Raw genomic sequence first — 21085 nt, 5'->3', positions numbered from 1 at the left:
GTCATCAGTTCAACGGCTCTCTTTTTGTGCGTTGTGCAAATTTGTGCTCTCTGTCGCTGTTGCTGTCTCTGCCTCTGCTGCTTGAGATTTGCCGGCAAAATTGACAACTATTAAACAAGGTGACGCCAAACTTAGGCAATGTACAACGTAATTGTGTGTGTGTGTGTTCGTGTTTGTGTGCTTGCCGCCCACGCTAGCTCATCATTTATCGTATGTTGTGTGTGCTTCCGGCGCCACTCAAAACTACGTTAAACGAGAGAAAATTGATGTGTAAAAAATCTTCATATTTGCCGCTGCTGTTGTTGTTGTTGTTTTGGTTTCATAAGTTTGTCTTTTATTTAACGCGTATTACGTGTGTGACGCGTTGACCTCATTTGCTTGCCAAGACGATCAAAAAAAAAACAAAAAGAGAGCGCCAAAGCTGCACGCAGCAATGCATCGCTGCCAACGTCGCTGTCGCTGTTACTGCGGCTGCGATGGCGACTGCTGCTCAGCCATGCAGAGCCAATTCACCGCATCGCCGCTCACATTTCAAGCTCAAGTTCAACGCTGTCCGCAGTCCACTGCCTGATGCATATTTCCAGTTTTTATCGCTTGATGTTGTTATTAACATTTTAAGTGGACGTTGTTGTTGTTGTTGTTGCTTTTATTGTGTGTTGTGTGTTGCCAGTTACTATTTTCGTAATTTGGTAATTTGTTGCGTCTGGTTTTCAACACACACACATACAGACAGCTGTTACATACACAGTTAGCCTTACACATGTTTATTCATATTTGGATCTCATGTGCTAACATTGCCCGCATTTGTTGCAACACTCGTTGCCACGCACGTTTCATCGTTTCATCGTAGGAAGTAATCGACAAGCGTTATGCAGCTATTTTATATACATACATATTATTTATTTTTTTTTGCGCTGTGCTTGTTGTTAATCAACGGAAATTGCTTTGGCGTTTTTCGAAAAATATGAGGAAATTCGTTTTGTGTTTTGCATAAGTTAATGGCTAAGAGAGGTGTGTCTGCTCGATTTATTTGGTAATTAGTTTACAGTGATGATTTTGACTCATGTAATTGTCGGGTTAACCTTAGAGCGGAGGAAATGCCTTGATAACATGCTAACAACATTGGCAACACTTGCTGTTAGCAACATGTTGCTAAGCTTGCGGCTTAACAGTCCAGCGCAATGTTAAACCATCCAGAATTTGCACAGCAGCTTCTTCAAGGTCGTTGTAGAGGTTTTAACGATCGCAGTCAAATTTTAGTGAATAATTTTAAAGCATACTTTTGGGCAGTCACATAAACAACCAATTAGTCTCTTTGGCAAATGCCGCCTAAGCAACACGCTGCATTTGCTCAAGTAAATGCAGCACCTAAAAGTATGCAACATATTTTAAAAAGAAGATTTGTCACTGATGAAGTTAGTAATGACACAATTTGTGTTATGGCAACCAGATATATGTCTGATTTATTTGGAGTATTTCATGATGATGATTTCTTATGTACTTGATGAGTAAGCGCACAAAGAAACACATAAAATACCATAATTAAAATATACACACTCTTCAAGTAACTCAGTTATATGCAGCACCTCAAAGTATGCAACAGATTTTGAAATGAGAACGTTGCTAATGAAAAGAATAACATACAAGTTCTTTTGCATTAGTTTATGTCAAAGGTTTGTATATATAAGCGAAATACTTGATAATTAGTTTGAGATATAATTTCTTATGTAATTGCCGAGTACTACAGAGCGAAAGAAACACCAAAATAATAAGAACACGCTATTCAAGAAACCCAGTTCCATGCAGCACCTAAAAGTATGCAACAGATTTTAAACACAATTGAAGAAACCCAGTTCCATTCAGCACCTAAAAGTATGCAACATAAAATAAAACGAGTAATGACACAATTGGTTTGTTTTTTTTTTTTTTTGCATTTTTATCGTTTCAAAATTTGTATCTAAACCTTTATTGTTTTTGCAGTTTCAATAAATCATATATTTCTCCCCTTCTTCCATCATCATCTTCACTAATAATGCCATCATTTATTCCTACGAATATTCCACTTATTGGTTTTTGCTTTTTGCTTGCGCTTCACAGAATTTATCGCATGTTCTCTAAGTCATATACATATATTTAACAAAATGTGTAATAACATTCAAGATAACATAGTCAATTATAAGTTTACATTCCAGAAGGAGAAACAAATTCAAATTAGTTGAACCAAGGTGAAAATGCTTCAGCTTTTTTAAGCGAAACGTAATCATGACTTTTAAATGACTTTTGTGTACAAAAAATGTAACAAATTATTTGGTAAAAATTATTAGAACTAAGTAGAACTAATATCTGCAGCATTTTATTTTTGCGCCATTTTTTGTCGAGCACTTGTGTTTAGTTTAGCTTTGTTTTTTTTTATATTTTATATTTTCTTGTTTACTTTTGCTCATATTGTAGATCTTTAATTACGTTTTCTTTACTTGTTTTTTTTTCTGTTTTCGTTTTCGTTTTGTATATATATCTAGGTACATGTTAGTGTCCTTGCATAGGCTGTTTTTTTTTTTTTTTTTGAATTTCATTTAAATTTAAATTTTAAGTTTTATTTTCATTTTGCATGCTGCCAACAACAACTAGGCGCAGATTTATTTATTAAATCATTGAATTTTTTATTTATTTTTTCTCTTTGCTGCTTTCTTTTTGCATTGCTTTCTATTGCCGCAAGCGGATTTTATTTTTTTTCCATTGTTTTTTCGTTACTAATACAAACGCTTTACAAATTGTTAGTTCTAAATTATTTATTTACCATTAGCTTTAGCCATTTTGTCATTTATTTCATTCCATTTTTTTTTTCGATTTTTTCCATTTTTTTTTTGTTGTATTTTTTTCATATAAAATTATTTGCATTCGTTTCAATCGCAAAATTCTCAAAATATAAGTAAAGGCTCTAAAACGCATGTGTGTGTGTGTTTGTGTGTGTGTTTATGGGTGTTTTAATTCTTTTGTTTAATTTCGGGATTTTTAGCTTCATTTTCCATTTTTTTTTGCAACAACTAACAATTTTTTTTATGGTATTTTCTTTTTAAGTGTTTTTTGGTTTTTCTTCTCAGATTTTTACTACATTTAGAAATCAGCGTTTAATTCTGATTCTGTTTTTTTGGGTTTCTTATTGATTTTAAAATTCAACAACATTTTCGTCTTTAATAATATGTAAGAATATATATATATATAAGTATTTATGTGTATATGTATATAATATTATATATGTATATATAATATATATAATAATATGTTCGCATTGCCGACACTCCTCGCTGTCTCTTTCCTCCTCAATTCTTCTCCATCTCTACTTCGTCTTCTTCTTCTTCTTCTTGTTCTTCTTCTTCTTCATCTGCTTAAGGACTAAAAACACTCAGCATTTGCTTAACCGTACTTAACTGTACTTGACTGTCTGTCTCTCTAGGCTTAGTTACATAATCTTCTTCTTCTTCTTCTTCTTCCTCTTCTTCTTCTTCTATAGCTATAGCTAGATACGTTTCTTGTAGCTAAATGTTTTGCGATATCGCGATTTGCTTCATTTTGCTTTGCACTGCAACAATTTGTGTCTTTAGTTACTATTTTTAACCCTGCCTACGATTTACGATGCGCAACAGCTCCATTGCTCTATGTGGTATATAATATATACTAAATATGGTATTTTAATTTATATACTAAGTATGCTTTGTTGTTGTTGGTATGTAAGTACTTATAAAAAATCATCAGCTACAATATATATTGAATTTATCTACAGAAGTTACTCCCAACTAATTAGTATTACAATAATATAATTTCATGTAATTCATATATAATATAATATATATTTAATCATCTTTTGTTTGTATATAATAAATATATATATATGTATATATGTATTGTATATTAGACATAATTTCGTTTTATTTTCATTCATTCTTTTTTTTAACAAAAGGTTTTTCTTTTTTTTTACTTTCAGTTTTATCGTCTTCATTTTGTTGCTAAAGTCTACATTTTTTTGTTACGGAACATTCTTATTCAGAGAATACATATTTTAATACCATATGCTTGATTAAATTATCAAAAAACCTAATCAAAATCGATCACTAACAAATCAAAATGAAATCTATCAACAAACTCGTTGCATAAAACTTGTGTATAATTTATTTAGATTTCACTTTAGTTTTCATTTTTTTTTGTGAGCTGCTTTATTTGCTTTTAGTGTTGCTCGCTTTTAGGCTGTGCGAGTTACCCAAACAGCGCAGCCCGAAAGTATGCTACAATAATTTTTAAAATAGTAGAAAGTAAAAGATTTTCTCTAATCTTGTTTTTATTGTAATCCAACAGAAGTTTAATTAACTTTTAGCCGACTACAAACTACGCGAAACGAAACGAAAAAAATACTAAATGTGCTGTGTGTGTGCTACGGTCACACTGCGTGTTAGGGTCACACTCGCAAGCCGTTTTTGGCTAGCAACAAACTCAACTACTTTCACCTCTATGCGCATTGATCTTATCATTTATCATTTATCGTTATCGTTATCATTAACTAATATCTCTTTATATAAATATAACACGATTTGTTTTCTTGTTGTTGTTAATTGATTTTTGTTTTGTTTTTTTTACAAATATGTAGCAATTGCTTAGTTTTGTGGATTTTTTTATTGGGCTAAATGTTCTACGGTAGTAAACGTTATCGTTATCGTTATCATTAATGTTATCATTATAGTTATAGTTATCGTATATTTTCTGTGTCACTTTACAAAACAACCGAAGCTCAAGCATTGACTCAACTTTTTTTTTGTTTTTTTACCAATGATACGAGTAATTTTTTTAATTGTTATTTTATTTTTCTCTCTTTTTCATTTGAGTTTAAGGGTTTTTCTTCTTCTTCTAGGTGGTTTCTTAGCAGTGCAAAAGGCTTAAGGTTAATTTCTAGTTGGGGTGTTTGTTTTTTTGATGTTATCTTGGGAGAGAACTTAAGAGGTTTTTTAGTTATTTGTTTTTTGTATAAATCTCGGAAGTTGTTCAAGTTCAACTATTTGCTAGGTGCTCGTTGCCCGTGGATAAACATCATCTAATTATTTTCGTATATCAATGTAAAGTTTAATGTAAATGTGTTTTTGTAATTGCCTTTTCTTTAGTTATCGTTAGGGTTAGTTTCGGGTACGTATTTTTAGTTTGTTTGTTTTTTTGTTTTTTGTTTATGGCATTTGCTAACTCTTTACTTGCTGTGAGATCCTTTTATTGTATTCTAGTTTTTAGTTTTTTGTTGTATATCTGGGGTGAGGATTGAGGGAGGAAAGTAAAACCAAATGAAAACAAAATGTAAACCAAAAAAATCATTTTCAATATTTGAAAGCAACGCTTAGACTTTTATTATTACACAATTGTTTGCTTGCTCTTTCATTCTTTCATTCTTTCTTTCTTGTTTTTCTCTCATCATTTATCAATCTATTATTCTTCGAATGGTTGTTGTTATAGTTTGTTTTGCACAGTTTTTCTCATTAAAAATAAATAAAACTTATTGAAATTTGTAAAGAATTGCTTAAACATAAATCGCTTCATGAAAACTTGTTTAAATTGTAAATGAATTTTGTTTTTCAGAGTTTCGTATAAAATTTATTTAATTTGTTTTGTTTTTATGCTTAATTAACGTTTTGTTTTTGTTTTTTTTTTTTATATATTTTTTGTTGTTGCTTTTATGTGGTTAGCTTAAAATGCTAAAAATATGCAGGTAAATGTAACTCAATGTTTAACAAATAAAATTAATAAAACTTAAACAGTAATAATAAAAATAATGATATTTATAATAATAATAATAATAATAATATATAATCATAATAATAATAATTATGTATAAGATTTAAGATCTTTGCAAAATCACACCAAACAAATTAGTTAAAACAAAAAATAAAGCAACTAAGAGAAAATAGAAATATAATAAAAGTAGAAAATAGTGTGCGAAAAAGGTTTTCTTTCTATAGTCTGAGTGGGGTTCAGTTATATAGTGTATATATATATATATATAGTAAGGATCGAAGCATATGCTTTCTCTGACTACGGTTAGTGCTGCTATTTTGTTGTTTAAATGTTTATTCTCATCGATTTTATTGTTTTGTTTTTCCATTAACAAATAACAAAAACTATAAAATAATAGTTTCACATGGTCTGCTGCCATTTTAATTATGTATTCCTCTCATCTTTATCGTATATATAAAAATCATAGCTCACTTAAACTAACAGCTGCCTAGCGGGGAGGCAACTGAGGAGGGAAGTTCTTTGCTCATTTCTAAATGGTTTTATTTTATTTTGTATTAATTTTAGTAGTTTTTCTTTCCTTCGTTCTTTATTTTTTTTTGTGGTTTTTTATAATTGTTTTTCTTTTTTTGGGGATTTTCCTTTTCCAGTTTTTTCGTTTTTTTTTTATTTATTATTTTGCTTGTTATCATTGAGTCAAATTTGAAGAAAGCAACAAAATTATTTACAATATGTGTGTGATTGATTGATTTAGATGATTAGAAGAAGAAAGCAAAAATAAAATTAATTATGTGGTAAAATTCACTAACAAAACTTAACAACAAAATAAAGTTGAAGAAGAAAATCAAGAAATCAGAAATTTCTGTCTCTCTGGGTGTGTGTGTGTGTGTTTGTGTGTGTGTGAAATGAATGAATTGAACTTGGTATTAAAAACTAATAACAAAAATTAACAACTCTAGAGTCTAGACAATATTTAAATGTGGATCAGGATCAGTTTTTGTCAATTAAAAACAAAATGTTTTGCAACTAGTTTTGCACTTTTTAGCGATAGTTTTTTCAATGTGTGTGTGTGTGTGTGTGTGTGTGTTGAAAAGTTTCCTTTTTACGCTACACTAAAATGTAAAGTTAAATGTTTTTTTGTTTTGTTTTTAGTTTTAGTTGTAGTTAATTTGCATTTAGTTTTACGTTAAGTTTAAAATAAATATGCGATCACACAGGAATCGCTGCTTACAAATGTTTGTGTGTGTGTATGTGTTGGTATAGATGTGTGTGTGTCTGCTTATCATATATATGTATGTATTTAACTTTTATTTATAGCGAAACACTTTTCAATGCTTCAATATTTGTATAGTGTACTTTTTTTTCATGTCTGCTTTACTATAACGTTTTTTTGTTTTCTTGTTTTTTTTTGTATTTATCAATTATATTATTATATTATCATAATTATTATTATAATGTAGTTGTAGTTGTTGTTGTGGTTTCGTCACATTTTTCATTACACATCCTGGAATTTCGATAGACGTGCACGCAAGTCCATGTTCTCCTGTTTTAGCTGCTCAACCTCCTGATGTAGTGTTGCGTTCTACAATTAAGAGAGAGAGAAAGTTATTCGATAGTTCTACACCGATAGTACGTTCGATAGTACTCACTTCCTTTTCCAAGTAGCGTGCACGCATCGCAATCTGATTCTCCTTTTGCCGACGCGCATCCCGTGACCTTTTGGCAGCAATGTTATTCTTTCGTCGACGCGCCCAATACTTGTCGTCCTTGAGCTCATCTGGAACAAATTGTTTGCGTGACTTTTTAATCATCGGCTGCGGTTTGAGCTCTTCATCGGAGAATGCTCTGGTGCGCGGATCAAAGTCACGCCCCGACGATGCGAATGAAAATGCTGGAATATCAAATACTAAATGTTAACAATGTTTCACAGACTGTTCGTGCTAAATTAAATCAATAAACAATGGCGCACACAATAATACAAAAACGAATAGAGAAAAAAATAGAGAAATCAAAATAAAATTAAAGAAGAATATATTAAATAGAAATGAAGAAATCAGAAATCAGAAAGAGGAATACAAAATTTGCCTCGAAATTGCACAAATTGGAATGTAATCAGCCTTTAACATTTAGCATTTGATAAAACATGAGCAAAAACATTTTCTTGTTTTCTTTTTTTTATAAATCTATCGATTCTTTGGGACGGTGAATTCACTAGATGGAAAAGTTGCATATGGATTATAGTCGATATTTAAGCATAATCAAAAAAGTATATTAAAAACAATGTACATTTAAATCATATCAAAAGTCAAAGTTAATTTTAGGCGCAATGTCCATTCCATTTGTGTTTTAATATATATAATAAGAAATCAAAATTCGTTAATGAAAGGGTTTTACTATCGGGTGAATTAATCGATTAATCGATACTTTATTGTTTTCCCCGCTCTCTACTTACTTGATTCGGCCGGGGATGGCGGATTTAGCGTGTCAGGACTAATGCAATCCGATGGCGATGGCGATCGCTCGCGTTTCGTGGTTATATGCCCAAGACCCAGCGACAGACCCGCTGCATGACTCAGCGAATCGGAGCGATGCCCCAGACCTCCCGAGTGTCCCAAATGTGTGCCCGGCAATCCATCTGGTATGTTATTCTCCGACAAGAACTCGTCTAGATCGGCATACTGTCGGTGCGAGAAGAGACGGACACAAAGATTTGTGTGTGTTTGCAAATTGTAGTTCAAGTTCAGAGTAGTTTTTAAAGAGGAATGCATCACCAAAAAGCACGCAAAATGGCAACAGAAACAGTGACAGCAAACAATAAACCCATTTTTGGCAATGTGTTTGTGTAGAAATTGACTGCGATTTTCAATTACTTCTTAAAAATTTAATTCCTATTAAAATTCGAATTCGAATTATGCTAAAAGGAAAAACTGAACAGTTTTTGAAGATCGTGAATTTGAAATTGTTAAGAAATTTAAATAAATTTAAATGTATTTTGAAACTGTTATTTTTAAGTACCTCAATTACGAAAATTTTCTATTAATTTCAAATTCAGCTAACAGTTCTTCGAATTTGAATTAATTTAAGTTAAAGTATTTGAAATAGAAGCAAAATTTAAATCAATTTTTTTTTTTTGAAACTGTTAACTTCAATTCCTTCAAAAATTAAGAATTTCTTTTATTTTCGAATTTCGCTAATAGAACAAACTCAAAAGTACTTCTTTTTAATTTTAATTTTGGTGGGATTTTTTCTATCCACACAGAGAGGAGAAAATCTAGATTGAAAAGAATCTTAGTTTAAAATTTGTTTTCGATCTTAGAACGAACAATCTTGAAATAAGAAATTTGGCTTGAAACAATCATAAATCAAGATTTTTAATGCTAAAATTGAATTTTAAGATTTTCATTTATTTTAAGATTAAAATCTTGATTTAAGAATGTTTTCTTCTAGATTGAAAATAATAATGCAAATCTTGATTTAAGAACTACTCGATCTTCAAAGGAAAGAGTTTTATTTTTGTTTCTTAACATGTTAGAATTTCCTTCCTTTAAAATTAGAATCTAATTTCCGGTGTTTAGATTTTCCTATTCATAAAACAAGATTATAATCTTTAATTTCAAGACTTGTTAATCTATAGAATCTGTTTCTTATCGATCAAATGTCAAATTTCCTTTTTCCATTGCTAAGTAGTAAAATTGTAAAAGTTGTTTAAATAGTAGAATAATTGGAAGTAATTAAAAATCACTGTGATGTTAATTTGTGTAATATTTGTTAGATTGAGAGCCACACAAAACTGTACAGAATATGTTATATAAATATATACACATAGGTCTATATACGATATGATGAGAATACAATTCTCGCACTAGTTAAGCACCAAATTGAGGTTAATTTCCATGTTTGATGTTTGTGTCTGTGTTTGTGTGTGTAACTGTTTCAATTGCAAATTTGTTTCATTTTGAGTTGAGAGGTAGATTTTTTTTTAGGAATGTTGTATTAAGTGTATTTTTGGGGTGGGGAAGGGGGGAGATAAAACAGACGCAGCCACTACGCAGCGATGAATATGATACTAACTTGTGTTACCTTGAGGTCAGCATCGTAGGGCAAGGTTTTGTCCCACAAATTGGGGCCGAGAAATGCCGTTTGCGCCTCAACATTCCAAATGTCGCCCTCCTCCTTGTATTTGTCATCCGGGCAGATGATTTCTTTGCTATTCGATGTGGATTTGCCTGCAAAACAACAAAACGTATAAGAGATTAGATTAAATATACTATATAAATATACTAAATATACGTGTGTAAATATAACAACAATGCGTACAAATGATAAGTACACAAAGGGCAAGGGTAATATATAGTATTTGAAATATACTATATAAATATACTGAGTATATATGTGTTAATATACTAACAATGGCAGTATAGTATACTAATTAGTATATTATAGTATAGTATTTTAAATATACTCAATAGAAATATGTGTGAAATATACCAACAATATGTGAATAATACATGAGTTAACGAATGCCAAGTACAGTATATAGTAATATATTAAATATACTTCATAAATATACTGTATTTGTATATGTGTAGATATACCGAAAATGTATATAAAACATAAGTAAGACAGTATATAATATATTAAGTAAAATATACTGAGTATATAGTATATTTAATATACTATGTAAATATATCAACAGTATGTATACAAGATACGTTAACAAAGGCCAATGACAGCATATAGTATATAAAAAATACTAAAAATGTATGTAAACGCCGTATCTGGTCTATAGTATATTAATTATACTATATAAATAATTTAAGTGTATATGTAAATATACCAACAATGCGTATAACAGATAACTACTCGAATGCCAAGGGCAGCATATAGTATACGTAATATACTATATACATATACCAACAGTCCGTATAGAAGATATATTAACAAAGGCCAATACCAAAATATAGTATATATAATATACTAAATTAAATATACAAACAATGCGTATAAAAGATAAGTACTTGAATGCCAAGGGCAGCATATAGTATATTAAGTCAACTATACTATATAAATATACTAAATATACATATTTGTAAATTTACCAAAAAAGCATATAAAATATAAATTAATGAAAGTCAACGGCTGCATATAGTATATTAAATATATGTGTAAGTATACTAACAATAAGTATAAGAAGCCCAAGAACAGTAGTAGTAGTAGTGGGAGTAGTATATAAATTATACTCTATAAATATACTAAGTGTATATGTAAATATACCAACAATGCGTATAAAAGATAAGTACTGCCAAGGGCAGCATATAGTATACTAAATATACTATATAAATATACCAATAGTCCGTATTGAAGGCTAATGACAGCATATAGTATAAAATACTAAACATGTGTGTAAACACCCTATATATAGTATATAGAGTACTAAATAAATATACTAAGTGCATATGTAAATATACCAACAATGCGTATAAAAGATAAGTACTTGAATGCCAAGGGCAGCATATAGTATACTAAATATACTACTATGTTGTTGTTTGCTTTGCAGCAGTTACAAGCTACAAATATTAATCATACGTAGACAGCGTTGATAAGAGGGCGCCAACGTCTCTTTTTTTGTTTTTTTGCCATTAGAATTTATTTCGTTGTAAATGTTTACAAGTGCAAAGACGAGCAGAAGTCCGAGTAGCAGGCAGCGCATGATAAGGGCGCTGAGCACTGAGTACTGAGCACTACTTGGACAGCTGCAAAGTGGGTCAAACTGCGTTTCGCACTTGACAGAGTACTCGACATTTTTCTTTCTTTCTTTCTTTCTACTCGTATTATATAAAAATACAAAACTACGTAGTGTAGACAAATAAAATTGGCAATTCTTATGGTGAACACGATTTCCGCATGCGCCCCAAAAATGGCCAAGCAAACAAATAGACAAAGAGAGGGAGAGAGAGAGAGACTATTACATTGCTGCGTATGCGCAGTAGAGAGAGAGGGAAGGAAGCGTGCAGACAAAGCAAACAAAGAGGAAGCGAAAAAAAAGCGAAAGTGAAATTTCAGCTTTCAACCGATTTTCATCGTCGTCGACGCTCTCAAAAAGCTTCTTTTACGAGTTGTCGCTGCGCAGACGCAGCTGAGCGTGAGCTGAGCGCCAAACGAGTTTGCTCCGCTGCCGCTGTTTGCGTCGCAGTCGCCGTTGCAGTCGACGTCGGCAGCAGTTGAAACCAGTTTTGCGTCGTGCAGAGTTTTGTTGTTGTTGTTTTTGCTGGTTGCTGGTTTCGCTTGCATTAGTTTCCGCTTTCTTATTCACTCTCACTTTCATTTGCGAACTTTTTTTCTTTTAACTGTTTTTACTGTTACTGTTGCTTTTAGGCGATTTACCAACTATTGCGAAATTTTATGCCAACTTTGCGGCCACATTTCTGGTCTGTGGCAGTGAAGTAATATTTTCTTTTCTTTTTCTTTTTCATTTGCTTTTCTTTAATGCCGTTTGCCGTTGGCAGCGAAGCGTAAGTAAGTGAAGATAAAAAAAAGTGCTTGTTGCATGTTGTGATTGTGAAGTAATAGCAAAAATACACACAACAGCGAGAGAGATATGCTAACAAAAATTAGGACTTGCAAATCTGCATGCAGCGACTGCGGCTCACACGGCGTATGAGCAACTTTTCATTTGGCTTTTTAATTAAGCATTTGCATTTGATTTAAGCGGGCAGAGAGAAAGAGAAGATATTTAACGCTAGGATTTATGCATGGGAAACTTTTTTTTTAGGAGTCGCTTAACTGATGCTGGTTTCGTGTTTTTGTCACGAGAAACCGAAAGCGCCACATGATAAATGGACAAATAAATAGAAAAAACAAGGCAAGGCAAACACAACAAAAAAGTTATTGATATTTTTCCTGTTTCGGAAGGAAATTTCAAAAATAATGATAAATAAATGAACGATAAAAAGCAGACGGCAAGCAATTAAAAATGATCGGAAAACAAAAAAAACAATTTTTTTAGCAAAAAAAAACAAAGAAAAACAAAAGATTGGACGAAAAATTTACCGTTTGCTTTGCAAATAAAACCCAAAAATGGAGATTTCCTGCCTGTAAAAACAGAAGAGAAATGAAAAAGAAGATAGTAGATAGATCAGATAGTCTATAGATCACATTATTTTTATACAACAAACAAAAAAGATCGAACGCAAACGAAACAAAGCATACAAAAAACACTTATAACAAAGGCAAAAGGGAGGATCAAAAGCAGAAGCAGAAGATACAATTGTATCTTGTATCTTTTGGGTCGTCGCTGTCACTTTCACACGCAGCAGAGAGAATCTGGCTCAGGGTTTATTTTTAGACACAACAACAACGACGACAACTTGACGATGACTTAAGTCCATTCGGGATCTCCTCGCCATCCAACTGGTTACAGTTTCTCTCTTGCCATTTTAAGTGGGTCAAACTCAGTTCACAAAGTAAAAAAAAAAAAACTGAATCGAGCCCTCGCACTTTTTATGGGCATTTTTTGTATTTTTTTTGGAGGTTTGCTGAGTTTCTCATTTGTAATTAAATTAATTTGCATAATTTTCGTGACTATTTTGCATTTGGTTTCCGCTTATTTACTTTCATTAGAAATGCTCAACGCGATCTTTTTTCAGGGCGCGGGCCTACGACATCATGAAATTTATGGCGTTTTCGGGGTGAAAATGAAATGCGGAATGGGCATCTATTATTATTATTATTACTGTTATTATTATTATTATTGTTTTCATAGATGAAATTGTTAGCCCTCGGGCTTCTTTTGTTGTGTTAATGGACTGACGAGAGTTGGTCACAATTTTTAGTGGACCATGCTTCTTTTTTTGTTGTGTTTTTATTATTATTTTAATGCGGCATTAAACTTTCACTTTTTTGTGGTGTTTCCATTTAGCATGAAGCTGCGCTTTTTTTTGACATTTTTTTTTTTGTTGGTGGAGTTGTGACAACATCGTTGGATTTTATAATAAACAAAGTTCTACCCTTTAGCTATTTAAAGCTTAAAATTGCTTTCGCATCCGTTTTGGCAGGCAATAAAAATCAACTTCCTGCCGCTTTGCTTGATTTCATTGGAAATCACGCTTTGTATTAAAATGAAAGTGAGAGTTAAATCTCCTGTAAGCAGACAACAAACGATAGCAAGCCGAAAAAACAACTCGCTTGAAACAAAATGCCAAAAAAAAACCGACTTCGAATTGAATGAAATTCAAAACCCGTTTTTCCCCAAAGCAATCAACGACGTTCTATGCACAAAGTAGAACACGATGTTGAACAAAAGACCGCGACATTGACATCGAAGTTATTACGTCTACGTCATAGCGTCGTAGTAGAATAGCGAGTATTCCTCTTCTATCTATCAGCGACAGCTGACTTTTCAGCAGCGTGTCAGCTACGTTTTCAGGCGGTATCTGGAAATTATGCAACGAGCTGAGCTGAGCTTTTTTTTTGTTGGTTGGTTGGTTGGAGTGTGAGGCACGTACAAAGCGAGTACTCGCTGTTGCACGCCCCTTTCACCTGCCTCGCTATTGCCCACTCTCTCTCTCTCGCTCTCTCTTGCTCTCTCTCTTTCACTATCTTTCGCTGCTTGCGCATTCGTCGCAAGTCGCGACGCTTTTTGAGGCGATGGCGCAATTGCCGCAATTTTAGCTGCATTATTGTTGTTGTTGCCGTTACTTGTTGTCGGTTGTTGTTGTTGCTGGTTGTTGTTGCTGGTTGTTGTACTTGTTGCTGTTGGCCGTTGTATTACATGGCACTCGTTTATGGCTCGGCTGGCTCTTGTTTTGTTTGACTGCCTTTTTGCTGAAGTGCAGAAAGTGTAACACTTTCGATTGTTGTGCTGTCTCTCTACTTGTTGTTGTTGTTGCTGTGATTGTTGTTGTTGCTGTGATTGTTGTGATTGCTGTGGTTGCTAGTAGTACTCTTGTTGTTGTTACTGTTGCGTTTGCTGGTGTGCATTGCATTCATTCCGCATTTGCGAACTCATTTGCATAGTCTTTTTTATGTAGCACTTTTTATGCTTAATTTTACTCTTTTTTCCAACATTGTTGTTGTTGTTGTTGCTGTTGTTTTTTCCTACTCGAGTGAGTGTAAAATTAATTATGTGTGGGAAAAATGTGCTTTGGGCATTTTGTGATTTCCGGGTTGTTAAGCCGACGAAAGTCTATGAACTGAGCCCAAAAACTAAACTAAATACTGATTAAATATTATAGTGAGACCACAAGAAAAATACTAAACAAATATTATGCATAAAATATACTAAATAGTATGTTCAGTTGAGGCAAAGAAAATACTGAATAAGTATAATGTATAAAATATACTAAATTTTATGCTGAACTGAGGTAAAGAAAATACTAAATAAGTATTATACTGAACTGAGACAAAAAATACTGATTAAGAATTTTGCACAAAATATACTAAATTTTATACTGAAGTGAGGAACAAATATTGAATCAATAAAAATGAATCAAAAATACTGTTAAAATATTATGCTGAACTGAGGTAAAAAATACTACATAAATATTATTCACACAAAATACTGACATCACAAAAATAAATACTGAATAAATATAATGCAAATACTCATAAAAGATTATGTTGAACTGAGGTAAACAAAAAATACTGAATTAATACTATGCATGAAAATACTGATAAAATGTTGTGTTGAACTAAGTTCACAAAATAGTACTGAATAAATATTTTGCATAAAAAGTATTGAACCTAAAATAAATAATGAGTAAATATTATGCATAAAAAATACTGAATAAATATTATGCTGCACTGAAAAAACTGAATAGTGATTAAATTTAATGGGAAGCTGAGACAAAAATAAATACCTAATAAATACTGGCCATAAGAAATACTGATTGCAGTATACTGAAAATATATTGAATAAATACTATGCATATACTGATAAAGTTTAATACTGAACTCAGCCCAAAAAATACTGATTAAATACATACAAAATACTGAGACTAAAAAAAATACTGAATAAATATTATGAAGACAAAACTCTGATTAAATTTTATGGCTACCCATATATTGAAAAAAACTTAATAAATACTATGCAGAAAAATGCTGATTAAATCTATTAGGGTCAAAAGAATATACTGAAAATATATTACATATACAAAATACTAATTAAATATTATGCTGAGCTCAGCCCACAAAAATACTCATTCAATATTATGCATACTTTAATCAGCTGCAATTGATTTTGCAATAGTTTAAATGATAAAAAACTGGGAAAGTGAATATAAAGCAAGCAAAATTGTTTCAGCCACGCCCAAGTTTAACATATATTTCAGAGAAAGATGTGGAGTAAAATTAACCCCAATTTTGTATGTTGGAGTAGAGTGAAAAGAAAGCCAGCTAATGCTGAAGTCAAAGCTGTTTGGCGCCGTGCAGTTAATTAGCTAAAATAAGGAAGCAGTCGCAAATAATGATAATGATAATCATAGTCACAGTAACGCGCTCGCTATAAAATTACACACAACAACCGCTGCCATAAAACGGCAAACAGACACCGAAACCTAAATAAATACAGCGAGGAAAAAAAAAAAAACAAAAAACTATTGCCTGCAAGTATGCCGAGCACGCAGCGGCACGAAAAGCGGGCGGTATGTGAGATGGGGCGTGGTCAGGTAGCTAAAATTAAAACGTAATCAAAAAACAGCTAAAAAAGAGAGGACAGCAAATCAATACAACAACAACAACAACGTGAATTGAGCTTCTGGTCTTTGGCAAAACGACAGGCGCGACGACGTGTGAAACAGAGTAACAATTAAAAGATTGCTCATACGCCGCGTGGTGCGGCGCGCCACTTTCACTGATATTTTAGCCCCAGCAAACGAGTGAACCAACGAACGGTTTCCCAGCTAAACGATGTCGCATTTTGCACGTTTGTTGCGTCGATTGCGCAACACGAGTTGCTGCTGTTGTGGTTGCTGTTGCTGCTGCTGTTGCCCCTGGACAACAGCAATCAGTGCAGCAGCTTCAAGACGTTGAAGTAACTGTATTACGTTGCAATTTGGGCTGCGATATCTGGGTGAGTGTGCAACACGCCTGCCAATTTGTCTTTGTTATTGTCATGCACAAATTATGCGGATAAACGTTTTACGTTTTAAGTTTTGTGCAGCCAACAGCACGAAAGGAAGTCAGCTAACACTGTGACTTCAATTTCAAATTTAAGCGATAACAGAATACACTTCGAGCTCTCTTCAAAACGATGAGCAAAAGCTCAACTCAACTCACAACATAAATGACTGACTGATTGACTGGCAAATTGATTAATGGCTTCAGCTGAGCTGATGAAGTTTCGAGAGTCAGGAAATTGCTACGCTTAGCTTACTGTTAAAACTTAAGTTAGTTGGCCAGTTATGACGAAAGTTTGCCCCGCAGCTTTAAAGAGTAGGAAGCTAAACAAGATCAGACACTCAATAATTGGCACAAAATATTTGTGTACAAATTTATTAGAAAACTTTCCTATTTCGATGTTGAAGGTGTGAAGGAAACGTTATAGATAAATCACATATTTTTGACATAATATGTAATGTTAATAACTTTCCTATTTTGATGTAGAGGGTGTGAAGTAAGCTACAAAGTTAGATCAGTTAAATTTTGTAAAAATTCAAGAATTTGTGAAGATTACTTAAAAAGTAATAAATACTTTTATATTTGGATGATAAGGTTGTGAGATACTCGTATATAATATTATATAAAAATGAAAGAGATTTTAAAGATCACTCAAAAATGAAAGACAGCTTTCCTTTAGTGTGAAGGAAGCGTTTAAGTTAAATCAGATATATTTGGCATAATATATAATAATAATAACTTTCCCATTTTGATGTTGACTCTGATGTTTACTCTGATATATTTTGTAATAATTCAAGACATTCTCAACATAACTCATAAATTTAGTATAACTCTTAAATTTTAAAAACTTTTCTATCTTGATGTGGAGATTGAGAAGGAAACGCTGTAAGAATTTAAGCTATTGTGATGCAAGCTTAAAAAATTTAACAAGATCAAACTTAGACTTTTCTATTTAATAGTCAGAGCTCGTACTAAAAGTTTTGGAGAAATATGTGAAACAAGTTTTTAAGTTAAGCAAGATCAGAAGTATAAATGAAGTTCAATATTTTTTGTACAAATTGGAGAAAATCTCTTTTAAATTTTGAGTTATTTAATCTTGCAAACAAACTTCATATCATCATTTGTGGTTTAACTTTATCAACTAGAAAATAAGTTTTGTGATTGTATCAAACTAGAAATTTATGATAAACTTTCAACATGAACTTAGAAACAATTTTTATATATTTTTCGGCTTTTTTAATAAAGTAAAATCAGAAATTTCACATCTTTAATAATTGAATACTCTCAAATTTATGACAAATTTAAATATCATGTTTATACCCGCTACCCATAGGGTAGAAGGGTATTATAACTTTGTGCCGGCAGGAAATGTATGTAACAGGTAGAAGGAGGCATCTCCGACCCTATAAAGTATATATATTCTTGATCAGCGTCAACAGCCGAGACGATATAGCCATGTCCGTCTGTCCGTCTGTGTGTCTGTGTGTCTGTGTGTCTGTCCGTCCGTCCGTATGAACACCTAGATCTCAGAGACTATAAGAGATAGAGCTATAATTTTTTTTCGACAGCATTTGTTATGTTTGCACGCAGATCAAGTTTGTTTCAAATTTTTGCCACGCCCACTTCCGCCCCCGCAAATCAAAAAAATCGAATAACAAGCGTAATTTTAAAGCTAGAGTTGCGAATTTTGGTATATATAATAACTACTATAGTAGTTATGATTCCTGAAAATTTGGTTGCGATCAGATAAAAATTGTGGAAGTTATTAAAAAAAATACTTTTGTATGAGCAAAAACGCCTACTTACTAGGGGTCTTAGTTGCTTTGGCGGACAATCTGGTATATTATGCCGTCTATGGTATATTTTGAATGTGGTACTATATCGATATAACAAAAATACCATTTGGTATATTTTTAGTATTTTTGCATTTTTGGTATATTTTGAAAAAAATACCGCAATATTTTGCTTTTATTCAAAATGGGTAGCGGGTATCTCACAGTCGAGCACACTCAACTGTAACTTTCTTACTTGTTTTAAATTGGAAGAGTGCCAAAATTATTATATATTTAAATAATTTACAAATTTAAGATGTTTTTGCAAAAATAAATAATACTTTTTGTTAATCCTCACATGTTTTTAAATTCCACATAAAAACTATAAACATTTTGTTGAGTATATTTCAAATTTTTGCGTAAATAAATAAATCTCTTCCTAATATTCGACTTTTGGAATACATCACTAAAGAGGTTAAAGAAATTCATAAATTATTGAATATGTTTTATTTAAATTTTATAGAAATTTTTGCAATATAATTAATATTTAAGGTCGTCATAAATTTAAAATATATATTTCATTTCAATGTATTAGAAATTCCAAGCTGAGCGAATTGTCAATGTTGAAAACTTTCGAAATAAATTGTACATTTTTGGTATGGATGAAATTATACGAGTATTTCCCAAAAGAAGAAGCACCACCAGCAACAACAACAACAACAACGGCAACAGACAAAATTCGTTGCCAAGAGCCAAAACAAAAAAAAAAAAGACCAAAATGCCACAAAAATATCAAAAACCGAAAAAAAAAGAAAGAAATGAATTTAAAAACTGCCGAAAAAGTGAAAGTTAATTTTTGTGATGTTGCTTAGCCGCCGAGCAGAGCAGTCGACGTCGCAGTCGCAGTCGACGTCGCGAAGCGTTAACGTTAACGTTGACTGCGCCGTTGGCGTCGCTCAATGAAAGTAAAAACGCATTTTCGGTCGAGTCAAATGAGTTTTGATATTGTTACCGTCTTTTATTGTCGCTGTCGTTGTTGGTAGCTGGACATATATTAATTATGCGGCAATGTCACACGCTTTGATAGAGCCAAAGAGAGGGGAAAGAGAGAGAAGAGGGGAAGACAGAAGAGAGAAGAGGGGAGTGAGTGCCAAAATTGCCCTTTTGTGGCTGCTGGTTTATTGTGTGTGTTCGCTGTTAGGCTGTAAAAGCCGGCCTTTTATCTTGGCCATAAACTCGAACTCGAAAACGAATTCGAAGCGGAGAACGCGCGCGAGTTGAGATAAAAGTTGTGTGATAACGAAAAAATGGCCAAGCACAAAAGGTTCGTTGAGGCTTAGTCAAAACTGGACCCGAGGCAAAGACTTTGTATATATATATATATTTTTTTTTTTTCACTTTTGTTAAGTAAATAAAACAAAAGTTGGCTCTTTTTTTGCTGCTGCATGTGGAAAGCACCCCGACCGAAACGAAACGAAAGTTGTCTGAAAATGTCGCGGGCCAACAAGTTGAAGTTGAAGTTGAAGCTGAAGTTGGCTCTTTCGGCCCTTGTAGAGACACCGAAAAAATCTGAAAAAAACTGAAAGCAAAAGTGATTGTAAATTGCCGCAGAGTCAGGGCAGCCAGAGCCAAAAGGTTTTCTGGTGCAGTTGAAAGTTGAGCCTCTTGACTCTTGTCTTTTTGCGGGGAACTTGAACCTCACGCGGAAATGGCAAATGGCAAACGGCAGACGGCGAATGGAAAACGGGGAAATGAACCCATAGAGCAGCTTGTCATATGCCTCAAAAAGAAAAGAAAACCCTTATTTAAGTCTGAGCTGCAATCGATTTAAGCTGATGACACACAATCAGGGTCAACGCTTGTCGCAAATTAGTCGAGCGTGCAATCAATTTGTGGTTAAAAGAGGAAAATGCAAGAACAACAAGTGCAGAGAAAGAATTATTAGCACCTTAGCTCAAGGTGGGCTTAAAGTGAAAGAGGTTCTCAAGCAATGTTGCTTGGTGACAACAAGTTAACAAGAGAAATGTAACTAAAATTGTTCAAAGATCGTAGTTATTAAGAATTTTAGTATATTTAATATACTAATTTTCTCTTACAAGTATCGGTAACACTTTTAACAAGAGTTCCAACAAGGATTGTTAGACCGGAAGTGAAAAACAGCTATTAAGAATTTTAGTATATTTAATATACTGAGTTTAACTTGTTGTGTAGCACTTTTAAGAAAAGTTTCAGCAACGAATGTTAAGCACCAGCAACAGTTGCTGTTGATCAATACTGTAAATAAAATTGTCCAAAAGAAAGAACAAAAAGTGGAAAAACAGCAAGAATTTTAGTATATTTAATATACTGAATTTCACTGCGCAGCACTTATAAAAGGAGTTCCAGTTAGGATTGTTGGACAGGAAGTGAAAAAACAGCAACAAAACTTAGTGACT

At 32.6% G+C, this 21085-nt stretch overlaps 1 protein-coding gene across 15 annotated transcripts in view; it reads right to left on the bottom strand.

Moving 5' to 3' along the window:
- Positions 1 to 5345: 5345 nt before the first annotated feature.
- LOC117570654 (hepatic leukemia factor) overlaps positions 5346 to 21085 on the bottom strand; it is a 72944-nt gene continuing 57204 nt past the window's right edge. For 3 of the 15 annotated variants that reach the window (XM_034252434.2, XM_052004531.1, XM_034252438.2), the window contains exons 2-6: positions 12814 to 12855; positions 9844 to 9989; positions 8216 to 8441; positions 7413 to 7654; positions 5346 to 7345 (exon numbers count right to left, since the gene is read on the bottom strand). In XM_034252434.2, the coding sequence (XP_034108325.1) occupies positions 7259 to 7345; positions 7413 to 7654; positions 8216 to 8441; positions 9844 to 9989; positions 12814 to 12855 (743 nt within the window). In that variant the 3' untranslated portion in view covers positions 5346 to 7258. Of the gene's footprint in view, positions 7346 to 7412; positions 7670 to 8215; positions 8442 to 9834; positions 9990 to 12813; positions 12856 to 21085 lie in introns of all 15 variants that reach the window. The other 12 variants (XM_034252435.2, XM_052004532.1, XM_034252428.2 and 9 more) reach the window with 7 other exon arrangements.

Source organism: Drosophila albomicans, chromosome 3 (genome assembly GCF_009650485.2).
Source record: "Drosophila albomicans strain 15112-1751.03 chromosome 3, ASM965048v2, whole genome shotgun sequence".
NCBI classification, from domain to species: Eukaryota; Metazoa; Arthropoda; class Insecta; order Diptera; family Drosophilidae; genus Drosophila; species Drosophila albomicans.
Note: the sequence above shows the minus strand (reverse complement) of the source record. Positions and strands in the feature narration are given on the sequence as shown.